The sequence below is a fragment of the Monodelphis domestica genome, chromosome 1, assembly GCF_027887165.1.
Source record: "Monodelphis domestica isolate mMonDom1 chromosome 1, mMonDom1.pri, whole genome shotgun sequence".
NCBI classification, from domain to species: domain Eukaryota; kingdom Metazoa; phylum Chordata; class Mammalia; order Didelphimorphia; family Didelphidae; genus Monodelphis; species Monodelphis domestica.
The window spans coordinates 530,497,699-530,515,277 of NC_077227.1; the positions used below are offsets into that span (position 1 = coordinate 530,497,699).

At 37.0% G+C, this 17,579-nt stretch overlaps 1 protein-coding gene across 2 annotated transcripts in view; it reads left to right on the forward strand.

Moving 5' to 3' along the window:
• The window catches only part of VIT (vitrin), a 181,409-nt gene that overhangs the window by 143,147 nt on the left and 20,683 nt on the right, over positions 1-17,579 (forward strand). For both annotated transcript variants that reach the window (XM_056813270.1, XM_056813271.1), the window contains 2 exons: positions 14,829-14,932; positions 16,387-16,613. In XM_056813270.1, coding sequence (XP_056669248.1) covers positions 14,829-14,932; positions 16,387-16,613 — 331 coding nt within the window. The remainder of the gene's footprint in view (positions 1-14,828; positions 14,933-16,386; positions 16,614-17,579) is intronic.

Here is a 17,579-nt window from a genome sequence, read left to right on the forward strand (position 1 = left end):
TGGAAAAACAACAAGATGTTGATTTTTTCCATTAAAAAAATACACTCTTCTGACCCCATGGTGACCTTACAGAGCACCTCTATTTTTTATTGAAGGCCTCCTCTCCGAGCCAGACCTTAATAACTCTTGGAAGAATATCTTAGATCCATCCTCCACTCAAGGAGGCAAAGGACATTCATACAACAGAAAATTTTCACTGTAGATCTTTGGAATGTTGAAATTGGGAATAGAGCTTTAAAGGGCATCTGAGCCAGCCCCCTCACTACAAATAGGGAAAAAGCTCAAAAAAAAAAGAATGTATTCTCACGGGTCATACACTGCATCAGGGACAGAGCCGTTGTGGGAAACTCTGCCCATCTGGGAAAGAAGTCTGAGAAATGTCTCTGGTTGATTCAAAGCCTTGTAGGTGCGCATGTGCACACAGTCTTAGAGCTGGAAGGCACTTAAAAATGATCTTGTCCAAGGCCCTCTTTTCCTAACTGAAGAATCTGTGTATATTCAATAGAGTTGGAAGATAATGAAGTGGGTAGAGGAAAACCAGTGACAGGGCTGTCAAGGAGAGCTCTTGTATCTCATCCCCTGAGACATGTCATAAACATGTAAAGAAAATCACTAGGTGCCAAAGGGTGAAAGGAGGAGAGCGCAGAAGGGTTGGGCAGGGAAACTTCTCCCTTTGCAGAAACAAGGCACTGTCTGGTCAAAGCCCCACAGATAAGCATTAATCCAAAGGAGAGATATGAAAAGACATTACCCAACCCCTTTCCTTTGCAGAAGCAATAGGTCCACAGATTGAGTATATTGCATATATATTTAACTCTTACCATCTGAATCCAGATTTGAACCCAGGACCTCCTGTCTCTAGGCCTGGCTTTCTATCCACTGAGCCACCTAACTACCTCTTGTTGTATTTATAATCTTCAGGATTTTTTGATATACTGCTCAGTTTTGCTGATTTTTATCTTCTTTTTCTCTAAAAAATATGATTTATTCTATGAGATGACTCTCTGGGAAAGGAAAAGATAGAGATGCTGGGGTGTGGGGAGGACTTTAGTGAAGTAAAAAATCAAAAGAGAGTAATTAAAAAAAATGTCTTTTAATTAGGTCAGATCGTATGGCCCATTGAAGGAACCAAGGGAATAAGTTAAACAAGTATTTAGTAAGTACTTACTATGTGCCAAGCCCTGGCTCTAGGACCAAGGGATACAAATACAAAGAATAAAACAATTCCTACCCCAAGTTTTCAGTCTAGTGGATCTATGATTCTAAGGGTAAATGCTCAAATCATCATCCTTCTTATAAAGAGTAGAAAAATAAGGAAATTATTTCACAGAAAACTGATTCCAAATCATGTGCAAAGCTAAGGTGAAGGAGATGCACAATCTAGATTTTAAAAATGCCCATGTGGAGTTTCAGGTGGGTCAGGACACAAGCACAAATAACTACAGCTTAAGTGCACACCAAAATGTATGAAGTAGTATATGGGGTTCTAGCTGAAAGTCCTTATCTACTAAGTGAATTGGCCTATCAACTGATTAGCAAGAAGTTATTAAAGCCTACTATGTGCCGAGCAGCTAGCTAGGTGGCACAGTGGAAGCAGTGCTGGGTCTAAAGTCAGGAAAACGGACCTTTGTGAATTGCTATCTGGTCTCAGACACATACTAGCTCTGTTTGTCTCAGTTTCCTCTTCTGTAAAATTAGCTGGAAAAGGAAATAGCAAACCTCTTCGATACCTTTGCCAAGAAAACCCCAAATGGGATCATGAAGGGTCTGACAAGGTTGAACAGCACTATATGCCAGGTAGCTCTGTGGAGCAGTGGGTAGAGTGCCAGGCCTGAAGTCAGGAAGACTTTTTTTTTAAAACCCTTACCTTCTATCTTAGAATTAATGCAAGTATTAGTTCCAAAGCAGAAGACTGGCAAGAGCTAGGCAATTGGGGTTAAGTGACTTGCCCAGAGTTGCATAGCTAAGAAGTACCTGAGGCCATATTTGAACCCAAAACCTCTTTCTCCAGGCCTGCCTCTCTATCCACTGTTCCACTTGGCTGCCCCAAAACGCATCTTCCTGAGATCAGATCTGGCTTCAGACGCTCACTAGCTCTGTGATCCAGGGCCAGTCTCTTAACCCTGTTTGCCTCAGTTCCTTTTATGTAAAATGAACCAGAGAAGGAAGTGGAAAACTGCTCCATATATTTGCCAAGAAAACCAAAAATGGAGTCATTAAGAGTCAAACACAACTGAAATGACACAGTAACAACAACAAATATGGCAAGCAATGTGCTATGTCCTGGGGATACAAAGACAAAGATGAAACAGTCTCTGGATGATAGTTATATAAAGTCTCAGGGGGTTATATTCTATAAGAGGAATATATACAAAATATCAACAAAATAAATATAAGAAAATGGGCAGGAGAAGACCATGGAAGCTGGGGGACTGGGGAGATGAGGAAAGGACTCATGGGATATGGTGGAACTTGAACTGAACTTGGAAGGAAACTAGAGTTTCTAAGAAGTGATAATAAGGAAGGAGTGCAGTCTAGACATGGGAAAGGGAGGTATAGCTTTCATAAAATTCCAGAAGCAAGAGAAAATGTTGTTTATAAGGAAGCCTCATAAACCAAATAAAGGAGTTTCACCTTTATGCAATGGCCAATAGGGAATCATTGAAAAGTTTTGAGTATGGCCAGAACTAGACATAAATTTATCTTGCAAGAGTACAAAGAATGTCTTTGTGGGAAAACTGTTGGAGTTGTAGAAAGGTAAAACCTATATTTAAAAAAAAAGGTGAGTATGGATAAGACTAAGCAAGCTAGTTGGGCTGGGAAAGAAATTTTATGAATGAAAATAAAGGGAAATAAATCTAGAAAGTAAGCTAGTTCTAGATCATGAAGTACTCTAAATGCCAAGTAGATTTCTATTTTATTCTGAAGATAAGGGGAGCTATTAAAAGTTATTACTCCCTCCCCACCACTCTCTTTTTTATTTCCCTTGTAATTCTCTATAGGGTATGATAGGATTATATATCCCAATGAATCTGGCCATTCTTCCTTCTCTGAGTCAATTCCAATGAGAATAAGATTTAAGTATTACCCATCATCCTCCCCTCCACTGTAATAATTTTTCCCCCTGTGCCTCTTTATGTGATAAAATTTACCTCATTTTACTTCTCTCTTCACATTTCTCTTAGTGCTATCCACTTTTTCACTCCTAGATTTTTTTGCATATTATTCAAAATAGCTTACTACCACAACCTGTGTCTTTGTGTACTTCTTCTAACTACTCTGATAATAATAAAAAAAGTTTAAGAGTTATAAATATCATCTTTCCATATAGGAATATAAACAATTCAATTTTATTGATCCCCTTAAATTTTTCCTCTTTCTTATTTACTTTTTTATTCTTCTCTTGAATTTTGTATTTGGATGTCTAATTTTCTAAGTCTTTTTTTTTCAGAAACATTTGGAAATCTTCTATTTTATTAATTGACCTTATTTCCCCCTGAAAGAATATACTTGGTTTTCATGGATATGTGATTCTTTCCTTTCCTTTCCTTCCTTTCCCAGTTCCCTTTCCTTCCAGAATATCATATTTCAAGCCTTCTGATCCTTCAGTGTGAAAACTGCCAGATCTAGACTAGGGCTCTGTGATACTTGAATTGTTTTTTTTTTCTGATTGCTTAAAGTATTTTCTCCTTGGTCTGGAAGCTCTTAAACTTGCCTATAATATCGTAGGAGTATCATTTGGGGATTTATTGCAGGGGATGATCTGTGGATTTTTTTCAATTTCTATTTTACCCTCTTGTTCAAGAATATAAGGGCAGTTGTTTTTTGTTTTTGTTTTTATTCTTAACAGTTTCTTGTAATACAATGTGTGGGCTTTTTTTTATTAATCATGACTTTTAGGTAGTCTAATAATTCTTGATTAGTCCCTCCTCAATCTATTTTCCAGGTCAGTTGTTTTTTCATTGAGATATTTCATATTTTCTTCTTTTTTCATTCTTTTGATTTTGTTTTATTGTTTCTTGATGTCTTGTGAAATCATTAGCTTCTATTTGCTCAATTCTAGTTTTTAAAGAATGAATTTTTCCCATGACCTTTTGATCCTCCTTTTCCATTTGGTCCATTCTATTATTCACAGAACTCTTTTCTTCATTGGATTTTTGGCCTCTTTTTCCAGTAGGTCAATGCTGTTTTTTAAGAAACTTTTCTTTGTTAGATTTTTATGCCTATTTTTTCCAGTGAACCAATCTTGCTTCTTAAACTGTTATTTTCCTTTTGCATTACTTTAAATTCTTTCCCCCATTTTCCCACATATCTTATTTGATTTTAGAATTCCCTTTTGAGTTCTTCCAGAACCAGAGACCAATTCCCATTTCTCTTTGAAGTTTTGTATGTGGTTCTTTGGATCTTACCTTCTTCTATTGACTCTGAGCTTTGTTCTTTGTCTCCTAAGAAAGTTTCTAGTGTTAGATATTTCCTTTGATATTTGCTCATTTTCCAAGCATTTTTTTGCCTGTGGTCTGGAAGTTCAGAAAGCTGCTGATTCTGTTTCCTCTGCTGATGGCTTGCAGGACTCAGCACTCAGAATTATTTTTTCCTGGGGCTAAGAGTTTCAACACAGTGTAAACTTAAGAAGGCCAAGCCCTGTGGACTTCCAGCTTGACTGTAGGTTGGTTCTAGGGCCTGGGACTTCAAGGGGTGGGTCTGAGATGTGGGATGCTCTGTTGTTGGTATAGGCACAATCCCAGGAACCTGGAGTTGGCCTATGCCCAGCCTCAAAACCTGGTACAATGGGGGGGGGAGGTTGCCAGCACTTTTCTGTGTATGGTTTTGCTTCCAATTCCCCCTAATCCAGTGAAAAGTGACTCTCTCTGACTACCTTTCAAGTTGTATTGAGCTTTTTTGACAGGATTTACTGAGAATTTTTGAATTGATGTTTATTTGTGTTATTGGTCTATGGATCTTTGCTTTATCCTTCCCTGGTTTAGATAGTAGAAGTCTTTGAGCTTCATAAAAAGACTTTGGTTGACTGCTTACTTTCTTAGTTTTGAGGAATAATTTATGCAATATTGATGTCAGTTGTTTAAAAATTTGGTAGAATTTTCCTGTAAACCCATCAGGATGAAGAATTTTTTTTCCTTTGGTAGCTCCTTCAAATTCTTTTTCAGAGATTGCATAATTAAAGATATCTAGTTGGTGTTTTGTCAGAGTATTTTATATTTTTCAAGGAAATCCTTTTTTCTGTTTAGTTCTGATTCAGATAGAGGAAAAATAATTTTTTTGCAATTTCCTGTGATTTTGCCTAGTTCATTATTGTGTTGATTTGGTTATCTGTGCCTTTCTTTTTAATCACATAATTGAAATTTTATTAATTTTGTTCATTTCAGAAAATAAGCTTTCACTTTTGTTTATCAGTTCCATAGTCCTTGTGGGTTTCTAATTTATTTATTTCTCCTCTAATTTTTAAGATTTCCCATTTTCTGTTTATTTTTGGTTTATTTAGGGGTTTCTATTTTTTTTCTAATTCACTTTATTAATCTCTAGTTCTATTTTGTTCATGTAACTTTCAGGTGATATTTTTTTTTCTTCAAAAGATTATTTTAATTGCATCACAGAAATTTTAGTTTGTTGTTTTATCATAATAATTGTCTGCATGATAGAGGTTTAAACTCAAAAACTGAGTGACAGTCTGGGAAGCTGTGGAGGTTTCTCATTCACAATGGGGGAGGGGCCTCAGGAGGCTTGGAACCTTGAGAAGACAAGAGATTCTGGGAGAGGGACCATTGGTCTCTCAGTCTTGAGATAAGACAAGAAGCAGCTCAACAAGATCTTTCACAGCTCCTGGTGTCTTTTTCTGGTTCTTCCACTTCTAGTTGGGATCTGGGGAGAATGGTATTCAGTTATCAGGAGAGAGATTTGAATCTCTGGCTCAAGATCCAGTCTTAAATCAGACCTTTGCTATCTCAAGGCTGAGAGTTCTGTTTTGTGAATGACAACTTGGGTTTGTATAAAGAACACTGCACTAAGAGATAGATGGTCTATTCAGCTATTAAGTGTTTATGGCCAGGCTCGAACTCAGGAAGATTAGTCTTCCTAACTCCAGACGTGGCACTCTGTGCTACCTATATTCTTAATTTCTTTTCATTCCTAGCTAGTTGTATGACCTTAGAGAAAATTAAACTCCTCTTTCTGGGTTTCAGCTCCTACATTTTTCAAATGATTGGCCTGTTTAAAATTATTTCTAAAGTACTTTTTAGCTTTGCTACTGTGTTCAATTAGTTTGAATCTTTATGGTTTCCTAAGTTTTAGCTATCCCTTGCATTATTTAAAAATTAATAAGTATCATCTCTTAATGCCTTTCTTCAGTCTTCAATATGATCAAAGATATAAAGCTAGAAATGACCTTAGAGTCAAACTAAATACTCCAACTCTCTCTCACCTTGCTGATGTGAAAATTGAGGCCCAAAGAGTTTAAATGCTCTGCCAAGGTTGTGTAGACATTAATAGGGCAGGCATGGAATTTTTGCCCAAATCCAGCACTCTTTACATCAGCCTGACTTCATCCGTAAAATGAAAAGGTTTATTAAACAATCTTTAAATTCCCTTCTAACTTGGATTTTCCATGACTCCAACACTTTATTGTCCCTAGTAAGCTATAGAATAGAGAAAGCAATCCATACAAATTTTTACCTTCCTTCCTACCAGGGAAGTGATCTTGTGTTTGAAGCAGTCAGCTCATGCAGTAAAATAAACATAGCACATACTCTGTGAGTCATCATGTCAATTCCCTTTATGACCATTTTGCTTGAATTTCTAGTTATTAGTAGCCCTTCTGGAAACTGTTTAAGGTGTTTAAGGTGACCTCAAGGGAGATTTTTTTTAGAAACTGTTCATTCCATTTTCCTATTACCACTGAATGCCAACAGTGAGGAAAGGTGTCAATCATTGTAAAATGTCATTCACTGTAAAGTGTCAATCTTCCTTACTCTTCTACTCCTAGAAAACTCACCTGAAACTTAACATATTCCTTTATATACCTAACAAGTAAGGTGATGGCTGGGTGGATGGGCTGGCTGGTAAACAGGTGTGAAGAACTATCAGTCACTTTATTTCCCTACTTTTCTAAAAGCAGAACTTCCCCTGGATTCACTCCTCTCTGGGGACATGACTTTCTTCTCTCCAAGTACTGCTCTTCTAGGGGTATAATTTCCTTTCATGTTCAGCAGAGCAGACAGAGGAATTTTGTCCATTTCATCCCAACCACTGACTGAAGCAATTATTGACTCCCTTTGATCCTAGAGAAATCATTCCAGGGAAAGCAATGAGAAATTGTCCAAATAATCGATAAATTCACACTTTCCCTTTGAATGCAAATCCTTAACTAGTAGATATTGGCAAAACAGTAAAATCATAATCCCTTTCAGGTTTCCCAATTAGCCATCCCAAAATGCTACATCCAAGTACACATACTTAATCACAGCTTTAAAAACAAAGGAATTAACGCAAATAAATAAATAATATTATTATATTACATATAATTATATATATATACATATATATATATATGACCACCAACTGTTTTAAAGGATTAGCTTTGCAAAAAGCAAGAAGCAAAGAGATCCCCCAGGGCAATGACAGGGCCAACATCCCAAAGCTCTCAGGAGGTGAGGAACAGAACATAGAGGAGTTGCTGGCAGTTGGTGGACTCTGGAGGAGTGAGAGCTTGCTTTTCCTCTAGCTGTCAGAATAAACCAGGAGGGTAGCTGTCTGATTTTTCTGGGGTGGACCCAGATATCCATTGGTTCCCTCTCTCTTTGGCTGTCCTGATCTTCTGCCTGTTTCTACTATTTGCTGATACAGAGAAGTAGATTTCTGCTATTGCTGGTGACATCTTACTGGGATTGCTGTTTGGATCAAAGAAAGGATTCCTGTGTTGTGAGATTTCTTTGGACCCTTTTGTCCTTGTCTCTGCCAATCTTTCTTTAACTTTAATTAATTAGTTAGAAAATTATTTAGAAAAATTATAGCAATTTTAGGATTTTAATATCTGGTATTGGTTAGAAGTAAGTTAGGACCTGATTCCCTTCTCTTCCTTTCTCCCTTTAGTTAAATAAACATTTTATTTTATATATATAGCTAGTTTGAACCCATCTTTTGGCCCACCCTATAACATTTGGCGAGGCAGTAGGGCAACCTGCAAAGTAATTGACTTTGGCCAGAGAAAAACAGACAGATTAATAGGTTGGCAATTAGGCAACCTGGGAATAATCCATTGTCCTTCTTCAGCACTTGGTTGCTCTCCAAGGTGCTAGTGCTGCTTACCCTGAGTAGCACAGAATTCTGACTTTTGACTGACATTGAATGGGATTTAATTTTATTTAAAGAGCCCAAAGGCACATGTGCTAGGAAGCCATTTTTTTTGTTCTGTTCTTTGGTGTTTGTAAATACTAATCATAGTGGATAATAATAGAACATGTCCTGTGTTGTATAACAACTTTATGTACACTGTAAATATTACGTCATGGGACATGGAAAATGTTTTTTGGTGTTTTCTATGAGATTGCTTCCTACATATCCCTTATGGGATTTTTACCTTGTTTCCCTAAAGTTGCTATATGGTTTTAGGATATGAGTGGATGGAACCAGTGATGGCATTAACTATAAGACCTATGTTAGCCTATGTACCATTGATTTGTATACGTTTACTTGTATCATATAAATGTAAATTTGTGTTTTTTGGAGTTGGCTATTGATTAAGAGTAATTGTATTATGGATAACAAAAGATTCTGAGATGAAACAGATGATAATGATAATGAAAGATAAAATAGAGGCAGTGGAGTTATGTTTGAAAGAGAGGATGATTTTAACAAATAATATTGTGAATGATTTAAAAGATACTGATAAATAAAGAAAATAATGATGAAAATTTTAAGAAATTGTCTAGATTGACAAGGAAAGAGGCAGAATGCAATAAAAATCAAGCATTGTTGTTCCTTCTAAGGGATATCCCTGTTGTAACATAAGAAGAAATATGTAAGGTTAAAACTTATAAATTATTTACACCTGAAGATTTGGAAATGATTAGATGTAGGACCCCATGTTTTTCCAATGAACCAAAGTGATGAGGGAATTTCATAGGGCTATAAATATTTTTGACCCTGATTATGCAGATTTTTATTTATAAATGGAAGATGTTATTAACTAAGAGGGAAAGGAATCAATTCATAAATTCATTATTGATCCCATGGCCACAAGATTTTGGAGGTTTGGATATGAATTTATCCCCTGATTATGAAATGATGAAACAAGCCAGAAAGTCAATTATGGATGTGATGAAGAGACATACTAACTGCCCTAATGCTCAGTCTAAATTTGAGAATATTAAACAGAAATTAAATGAGTCACACAAATAACAAATGCAGCTGAAATAATTTTAGACCTGGGTGTGTTAGGAGATGATACAATTACACACATTAAAAGGATATTTGTAAAAAAAATGCATGCCTAAGATTAAATTATTTTTTAAAAAATAATTGCCCAGATTGGGAAGAGATGGGACTGGAAGAATTAAGGAGAAAGGCAACTTATGTGTGTATGGACACTGATGATAAATATGAAGACAGGGATATTGTAATAGAGGATTTGGAAAAGAAAGTGAGGGATGCAGAAAATAAAGCAAGGGACAGTGAAATAAAGGAAATAAAGGCAGTGGAAGCACTTAGATCTGTGCAACCAAACAACCAATATAAGCCAAGAGAAAGGAGATCTCCTTAGAGGTGTTTCTTCTGTAACTGTGTTGGACATTTTGTTAGGGAATGTTGGTTCAGAGAACAATTTTCTGGACAATTAAATAGGAATAATGGATATAATAGACAGTATAACAATAATTGGAATAATAATTATCAAAGAAGAAATAATGTAAACAATTGCCAAAATGTTTGCTCTCAGGGAGCTCAAGTGCCAGATTTGAACACTAGGCAAGAGTAGGTTAAATCAGGAGCAAGACACAAATATAGTCAAGTAGTGAATGGACATAAGGGACATGTTCATTATGAAGGTATAACTGGAATTCTAAAGTATTTAAAGACTCAAGGGAAAATGGAAATAAGGTTAATGAATTTATAATTAATGTGATTGAAACAAAGAATAATGTAATTAGTATTAATAATTGTGAGGAAAAAGAGAATTATAATGGAAAATTAGTGGAAAATTCTAATGATTGTGAAATAATGGAAAATAGTGAAGAATGTAAATTGGATAAAGATAATGTGATTGTAAATGAGAACAATGATACCAAGGTAGAGATAATAAAGAACAATGAGAGTAGTGAAAAAAAAGCTGATAATGGTGTTAAAGATGTGAAATCCTGGGAATATTGCACAAATTCAAACAGATGTAAATTTGTATTGACGGGAAATAACTGAGCTTTGTACTGATGTTACTATGCTAGCCCCAGTGTTGGAAACATTCCAACCACCTAATAGTACAGAACCATATGTGTCTGTCACTATTGGAGATCAGATTTGTGATCTTCTGGTTGATACTGGAGCCATTAAATCAGTTTTGCAAATTTTTCCTAAGAATTGTAGAGCGGTTGGTACAATGGAAGTAATAGGAGCTACTGGTAAACTACAGAGAGTAGCAAAATTACAACCCAAAAATGATTACTTTAGGTCCTTTATCTGTGGAACATGCATTTCTGTGTATACCAGACTATCCAATGAATCTTTTAGGTAGAGATTTATTATGTAAATTAAGGGCAATAATCCAATGTACTGATATTGGTGATATCTTATTACATCTACCAGAAGAATCTCTGAAAGCTTTTCCATTGCTATTCTTAGATTCATTCAGTACAGAGGATGACTTAGATTCAATCTATCCAATAACTGAGGATATCCCTGAAGATCTTTGGTCAAAGTCTTCCACAGATGTATGTCTATTGAAATCAGCTATTCCAGTAAGGGTGAGGACTAAGGAAGGACTAGTTCCTTGTGTACCTCAATATCCCTTGACTAAAGAACCAATTGCAGGTATAAGACCAGTCACTGAATCCCTAATCCAACAAGGGATCATAATACCTTGCTTCTCAGAATTTAATGCTCCTGTTCTTCTAATCAAAAAGTCAAAGTTAGATCAGAATGGCAAAGTTGTATATCATTTTATGTAGGATTTAAGCACAGTCAATGATTATGTAATAAAGACTCATCTTGTTGTACCAAGTCCAGCTTCTATAATTTCTTCCATTCCAAGTCAGGCAAGATATTTCACTGTGGTAGATTTATGCTCAGCTTTTTTCTCAATTCCAATTCACGAGGATTCTCAAAAGATCTTTGCTTTTACCTGGGAAAAAACTGGCAGGGCATCTTCCCAGGAGTTGTGAGAACAGGGAGTTGAATAAGAAGTAAATGGAAAGGAAAAAACTTTCTTCTATGGGCTGGAATGAAGATCCTCAAACATAGGCACCCATTGTCTCTTCTGAAATAACTGTCCTCACAAATGGTCCTTGTCTTGGTGTGCTATGCTACAGTCACCTTAACAATTACCTGCTCATTATTGTCCTCCAGTGCAAGGTCAATTCTCATGTGGACACATGGTCCCTTTGTGTATCCATTGCAAATCTCCTTGTCTACACTTTTCCATGGCTGCCTTTTCATTGAGTAACCCAGAGTACTCTCAAGTGCACCTCATAACTTCTCACTCCCAATCCCAATCAAAGGAATTCCCACACATCCCCATAAACCATTGAGAACTGGAAGAAACTGAAAACAAAAGTACCTGCAGCCCATTCATCTCTGACCCCTAGCCCCAGTAGTCTCTGTAAAGTGATGTTCCAAAAGTAGCGTGTTCTCACCTGTTTCCATGGTGATAATTCTTAGATAAACTACTGAATACCCAGAAAAGAAAGTTCTCTCTGCCAAAGGTCTTGATACTGTCTTATAGTCCCCCTTAGAAATAAATATGGTTTTATCAACAGAAATGACATGAAAGAAGAGGATTTGTCATGTGCTTTACTGACAATACTTTAAGGATTACTGAGCCTTTCCATGTGCTTTGATGCAGGAACTTTCTATATTCCTATCTTCCCTTATTAAAGTGATCCCCTAAGGGGGAGCTAGGTAATAGCGGATAGAGTACCAAGCCTGGAATCGAGAGGACCTGGGTTCAAATGTGACCTCAGCCTCTTCCTTGCTGTGTGACCTGGGCAAATCACTTAACTCCATTTGCCTAGCCCTAGCCTTTACTGCACTTATGGCTTGGAATTGATAGATATATTGATTCTAAGTCTAAAGGTAAGGGTTTTAAAAAAAATGTTAACTCCTTGAGAGAAGGAACTATCTGGTTTTTTTTCTATGTGTATCTCTTAGCACAGTGCTTTGCTCATAGTAAGCATTTGACAAATGCTTTTTCATGTATTCATGTGCTCTGTTCTGGCTAGAATACATTTGGAGTGTTGTAACATATGTCTGTGAGCCATAATTTTGGAAGTACATTGACAAGCTGGAGATCATTCAGAGGAAGGTGGGTAAGATAGGCAAGAGCCAAGATGATGCCATAGGATGATCATTTATAGGAGTTGGAAAACCAAGCAGATGTACCTGAGGAAAACCCTGTAAAGCTTCTGGTCCTTTTCAGCATCCCTAAACTGCTCTGATTTGTGGAATCATAACAGACCAAGAAAATCCCCTTATAAAGTTGGTGAAAGCTTTATATAAGACATCCTAAGTCTTGGGAGTAGCATCTCACAGGACATTTATAGGGAAACAGTGTAATACAGTGGAGAGATTGCTGGATTTGAATGCATTAAAATTCTCATTTTTCCATTTATTATGTAACCATGGACAAAGTCACTTCATTTTCCTGGCTTCAGTTTTTTTAATCTATAAAATGAATGAGTTGGATTACATGACCTCTGAGGCCCCTTTAAGTTTTGAATCTATGATACTATGAAATGTGGCCATGTAGCCTGGAGAATGGAAAATGGAGAGGGAGCCATGACAGCTGTCTATAGTTATGACAAGGTATATCTGGGGATAGAGAATCAACTTCTGCTTCATTTCCAAAAGACATACCTAAGAACAGACAGAGGAAGGTTTAGGTTTGAGTAATATAAGAGAAAAAAATTCACAACTATGGTTATGCGGGGAGAATGAACTATCCTAGAAGATAGGTGTTGCCTCTCACTAGGCATTTTGAAAGAAAGGTTTTAAAGGGGATTCCTATTTAAATGTGATCTGAACTAGATGATCTGTGAGATCTCTTCTAAATCTCAGATTCTTACACTCTTCTAATCTGTTTCTGTCTCTGCTTCTCAGGAACCTGAACTTCCTTCAAGGATCAATTTAGGTGCCAACCTCTGAAAAGCCTTTTGTGAATCCATATTTTCATCACTCTCTCCTAGCTCATTTTTCCTTATGTGTACTTATTTATGAGGCACTTAGGTGGTACAGTGTATGGAGTGCTGGCTGTGGAGTCAGGAATACTCCTCTTTTTGAGTTCAAATCTGGCCTCAGCATTTACTAGCTATGCAACCATGGGCAAGCTGCTGACCCTGTTTGCCTCAGTTCCTCATCTGGAAAATGAACTGGAGAAGGAAATGGCTAACCACTCCAGTATTATTTTTTTAATTGAAAATTTTTATTTAATTAATTAGTTTAGAATATTCTTCCATTGTTACATGATTTTTACATTGTTACATGAGTTTTACAAGTATCATTGATAAAGACCTATTTCCATATTGATAATTGCACTACCACTCCAGTATCATTGCCAAGAAAATCCCAAACAGGATCTTGAAGAGTCAGAGGAGACAGAAATTGCTCAACAACATACTTATTTTTATGTATATTATTTCCCACCTCAGTCTATCTCAGTAGAATGTAACCTTCATAAGGGTAGGAAGTCCTTCATTCTTTCCTATCACAATGTCTTGCATATAGGAAGTATTTAATCAATGTTTGTAAAATTGAATGAAACAGTGGAATGCGTTAGTAAGAACCATCATCAACTTTATAATTTCTAGACCTAGCATATAGTTGGCACTTAAGTTTTAAAAATTGAATACTAATTTATAAAAAGTCAAATTAAATCAAGAAGTGGTTATTAAACACATATTGTAAGCCAGATATTGTGCTAAGGGATGAGAATATAACTATATGCAGAAACAAAGATAGTCCCTTCCCTCAATGAGCTTACCAATGAGAGAAGATAACATATAAAAGGAAGCTGAAAGCTGAAAGGAATGGGCGTTAGGGGAGAGGACAGAGGAGGTATGGTGGAAAGCATCCAGAGGGTCAGCAATGGATAGGAAGAAGAATGAAAACATGACTAGTATTTCCCAGTAATTTCTAATATTAGCAATTAGTAATATCTAGATAGTAATATCTGAGTATTTTCCTTCAAAATGGAGATTGTGGGAGGAATTGAGCAATCAGAGGAAAGGGCTACAGGTGCAGAGTATACTTCCAGTGTGAAATAGTCAGAGATGACATAAACTTCCAGGAGGAGTATCATGATCATCTGTGTATCTCCAATGCCAAGCTTGAACTTAGTAGGCACTTATTGTTTGTCTAACTGAATAGTAGGATGTATTATAAGAATTGTGACCTTATTCATCTGCAGTGTATCATACAAAATAAGAGTTAAATGAACGCCTGTTAAACCAAACCATAATTTGATGACTGCCAGTGGTTAAAGTGGCTTCTGCCACTTACTCTGTGTTCATGACTCTGAAATCATTTCTCATTTCCCTTTTCCATCAAAGGCACTTTTCAGTTTCTCTAGTAGCAAGACATTTTCTTACTAAGTTTTATTTCTTGTTCTAACACAGAGACGACCCTTCCATGGAATTTAACCTCAAGACTCATGCGAATTCCAGAGATCTGAAGGCAGCCATAGAGAAAATTCCCCAGAAAGGCGGGCTTTCCAATGTGGGTATGTGGCCAATGGTTAGAATAATTGTAACTCTGTATCACAGAAGATTTTCCTCTTTGGTTTCATTCTGCTCTTCAGAATTGGAGATGATGGAAGTGAGGAGGATGCTCAGATCGTAGAATGGAATAGTACTTCCTAAAAGAATCACTCCCTTCCAGCCCCCAACATTAACCTAAGCATAACAACAGCTTTAATACGAAAGTTTGATCAAGACTTCAACAGAACAATATATGGGTCACTATAATGTATACTCTATAGGGCTCCAGGCAGCCCCTGATCTCTCCCTCCCCCTTCTCCACAATCTTTAAGAGAAGAAAGTATTTGAAATTGGGGTTTTTGTTTTCATCTCTGATTGCTTCAAAAGGCTATCAGTGTTTGTCCCCAATAAGCTCAATGCTTTTTCTATTTTATCCACTGTCTCATCCCTCTTCTTACTGCCCTGGGTTGCTTCTAGGCCCTACATCTTACTCAGAGGAAGCCTCATAGGAAGGCACCAGCTGAATACTTTGGTGCTAATAAATTTTTACAACTATATCTCATTCACTACAACTTCAGTAATTCTATATTTAAAATCATTTGGACACCTGCTTCTATGATTCTAAGTACATTAAAGCCCAATTAATGAGGCTCCAGCCAGCTGGGGAAAGAGATAGTCTGGAAGAGTATGAAGCCTGGAAGTTGGAGATTTGGATTTGGGACCTTGTCCTATCACTAATACCGTGGGATTTTGGACAAGTCCTTTTGCTTCTTTGAGCCTCAGCGTCCTCATCCATTAGGTGAGGTAGCTAGGCTAAATCATCTCACAGAATCCTGCTACCATTTACATCCTCTGATTTAAGGGCCAGGAGATAGATTCCCCAGCTGGCTGGAGTCTCATTAATTGGGCTTTAATGTATGTAGAATCATAGAATGTCAGCTAGCGGGAACTTCAGAGTTAGTCCAAACTTTTCATTTTACTAATGAGCAGACTGAGACCTAAAGACAGGAAGCAACTTTCCAAATAGTCTTTAGTTCTGACAGAAACTCTCTTGTCACCACTTCTACATGAATTCCAAATTAGTGAGGTTTCAACTAGTTTCTTGGATACGTCAATTGAGGGTCTCTGATGTTGACAGCATGGGAAATTCCACTGCTTCTCACAAATCAACTTTGACTTAGTAATCCCTAGAGAGTGTTTTGGGGCATACAGTGATGAAATAACTTGCCCAGAGTGATACAGCTAGTTAGCATCAGAGATAGAATTGAAATCTGGACTCTATTGACTCCAAGCCCAGCTCTCTATCCACTGTGCCATCCTTCTTTGGTTACTGTTTATAAAAGCACTTTAGACAAACCTCCTAACGTGAGATAATAATGAGAAAGTACTTAGCACAATGGCTAACATATAGCAAACACTGTATAAATGTTGATTATCATCATTATCGTCATCATTATTATTGTTGTTATTATTACAGGGAGGGCACTCTCTTTTGTTACCAAAAACTTCTTTTCCAATGCCAATGGAAATAGAGGGGGAGCCCCCAATGTGGCCATAGTGATGGTGGATGGCTGGCCCACAGATAAGGTAGAGGAAGCTTCAAGACTTGCCAGAGAATCCGGAATCAACATTTTTTTCATCACCATTGAAGGTGCTGTTGAAAATGAGAAGCAGAATGTGATTGAACCCAACTTTGTGGACAAGGTATTTGTCAAGAAAATAACTCTCCATTTCCTATGCACTTGTGTACTTCCAGCAGGCATAATGGGGCTTAGTATTTTGCTTCAGTTCCTGGGGCACATATGTTGGACCAGATGTATCTCTGATGGCAAGCAGTCTTCAAAGGCAATTATGGGGAACTACGCTAGCACTGCAGACTTTCTACAAAGTAGTCAACTCAGGAACATTTAGTATAAAGAAAAATATTCCTTCGTTGGAATACAATGGAGCAGGGACACCACAGGGGAACGTCCATATATGGACACATAGAACAAGAACCTATCTGAGGGATACCCACCTTAGGGCACTCAGTGACCTCCAGATAATGAGCAGCAGGGTCTAAAGAAAGTCACATCCATAAAAACAAATACACTTTAGGAGGCAGCTGGGTGGCTCAGTGGATTGAGAGTCAGCCCTACAGATGGGAGGTCCTAGGTTCAAATCTGGCCTCAGACACTTTCTAGTTGTGACTCTAGGCAAGTCACTTTAGGCCCCCATTGCCTAGTCCATACTGCTCTTCTACATTGAAATCAATGCCCAGTATTGATTCTAAGATAAAGGTGAGGGTTAAAAAAAAGGCTCTTAGAAAAATTAGAATTAATAAACATATGGAGAAAAATAAATAGGGATAAAAAGGAATACACCTTCTTCTCAGCACCACATGGCACATTCACAAAGATTGACCATACATTAGGTCACAGAAACATGGCATACAAATGCAGAAAAGCAGAAATAATAAATGCAGCCTTTTCAGATCACAAGGCAATAAAAATAATGATCAGTAATGGTACAGGGAAAACCAAATAAAAACTAATTGGAAATTAAACAATATGATACTCCAAAATCGTTTAGTTAGAGAAGAAATCATAGAAACAATTAATAATTTCATCGAGGAAAATGACAATGGCGAGACATCCTTTCAAACCTTTTGGGATACAGCCAAAGCAGTAA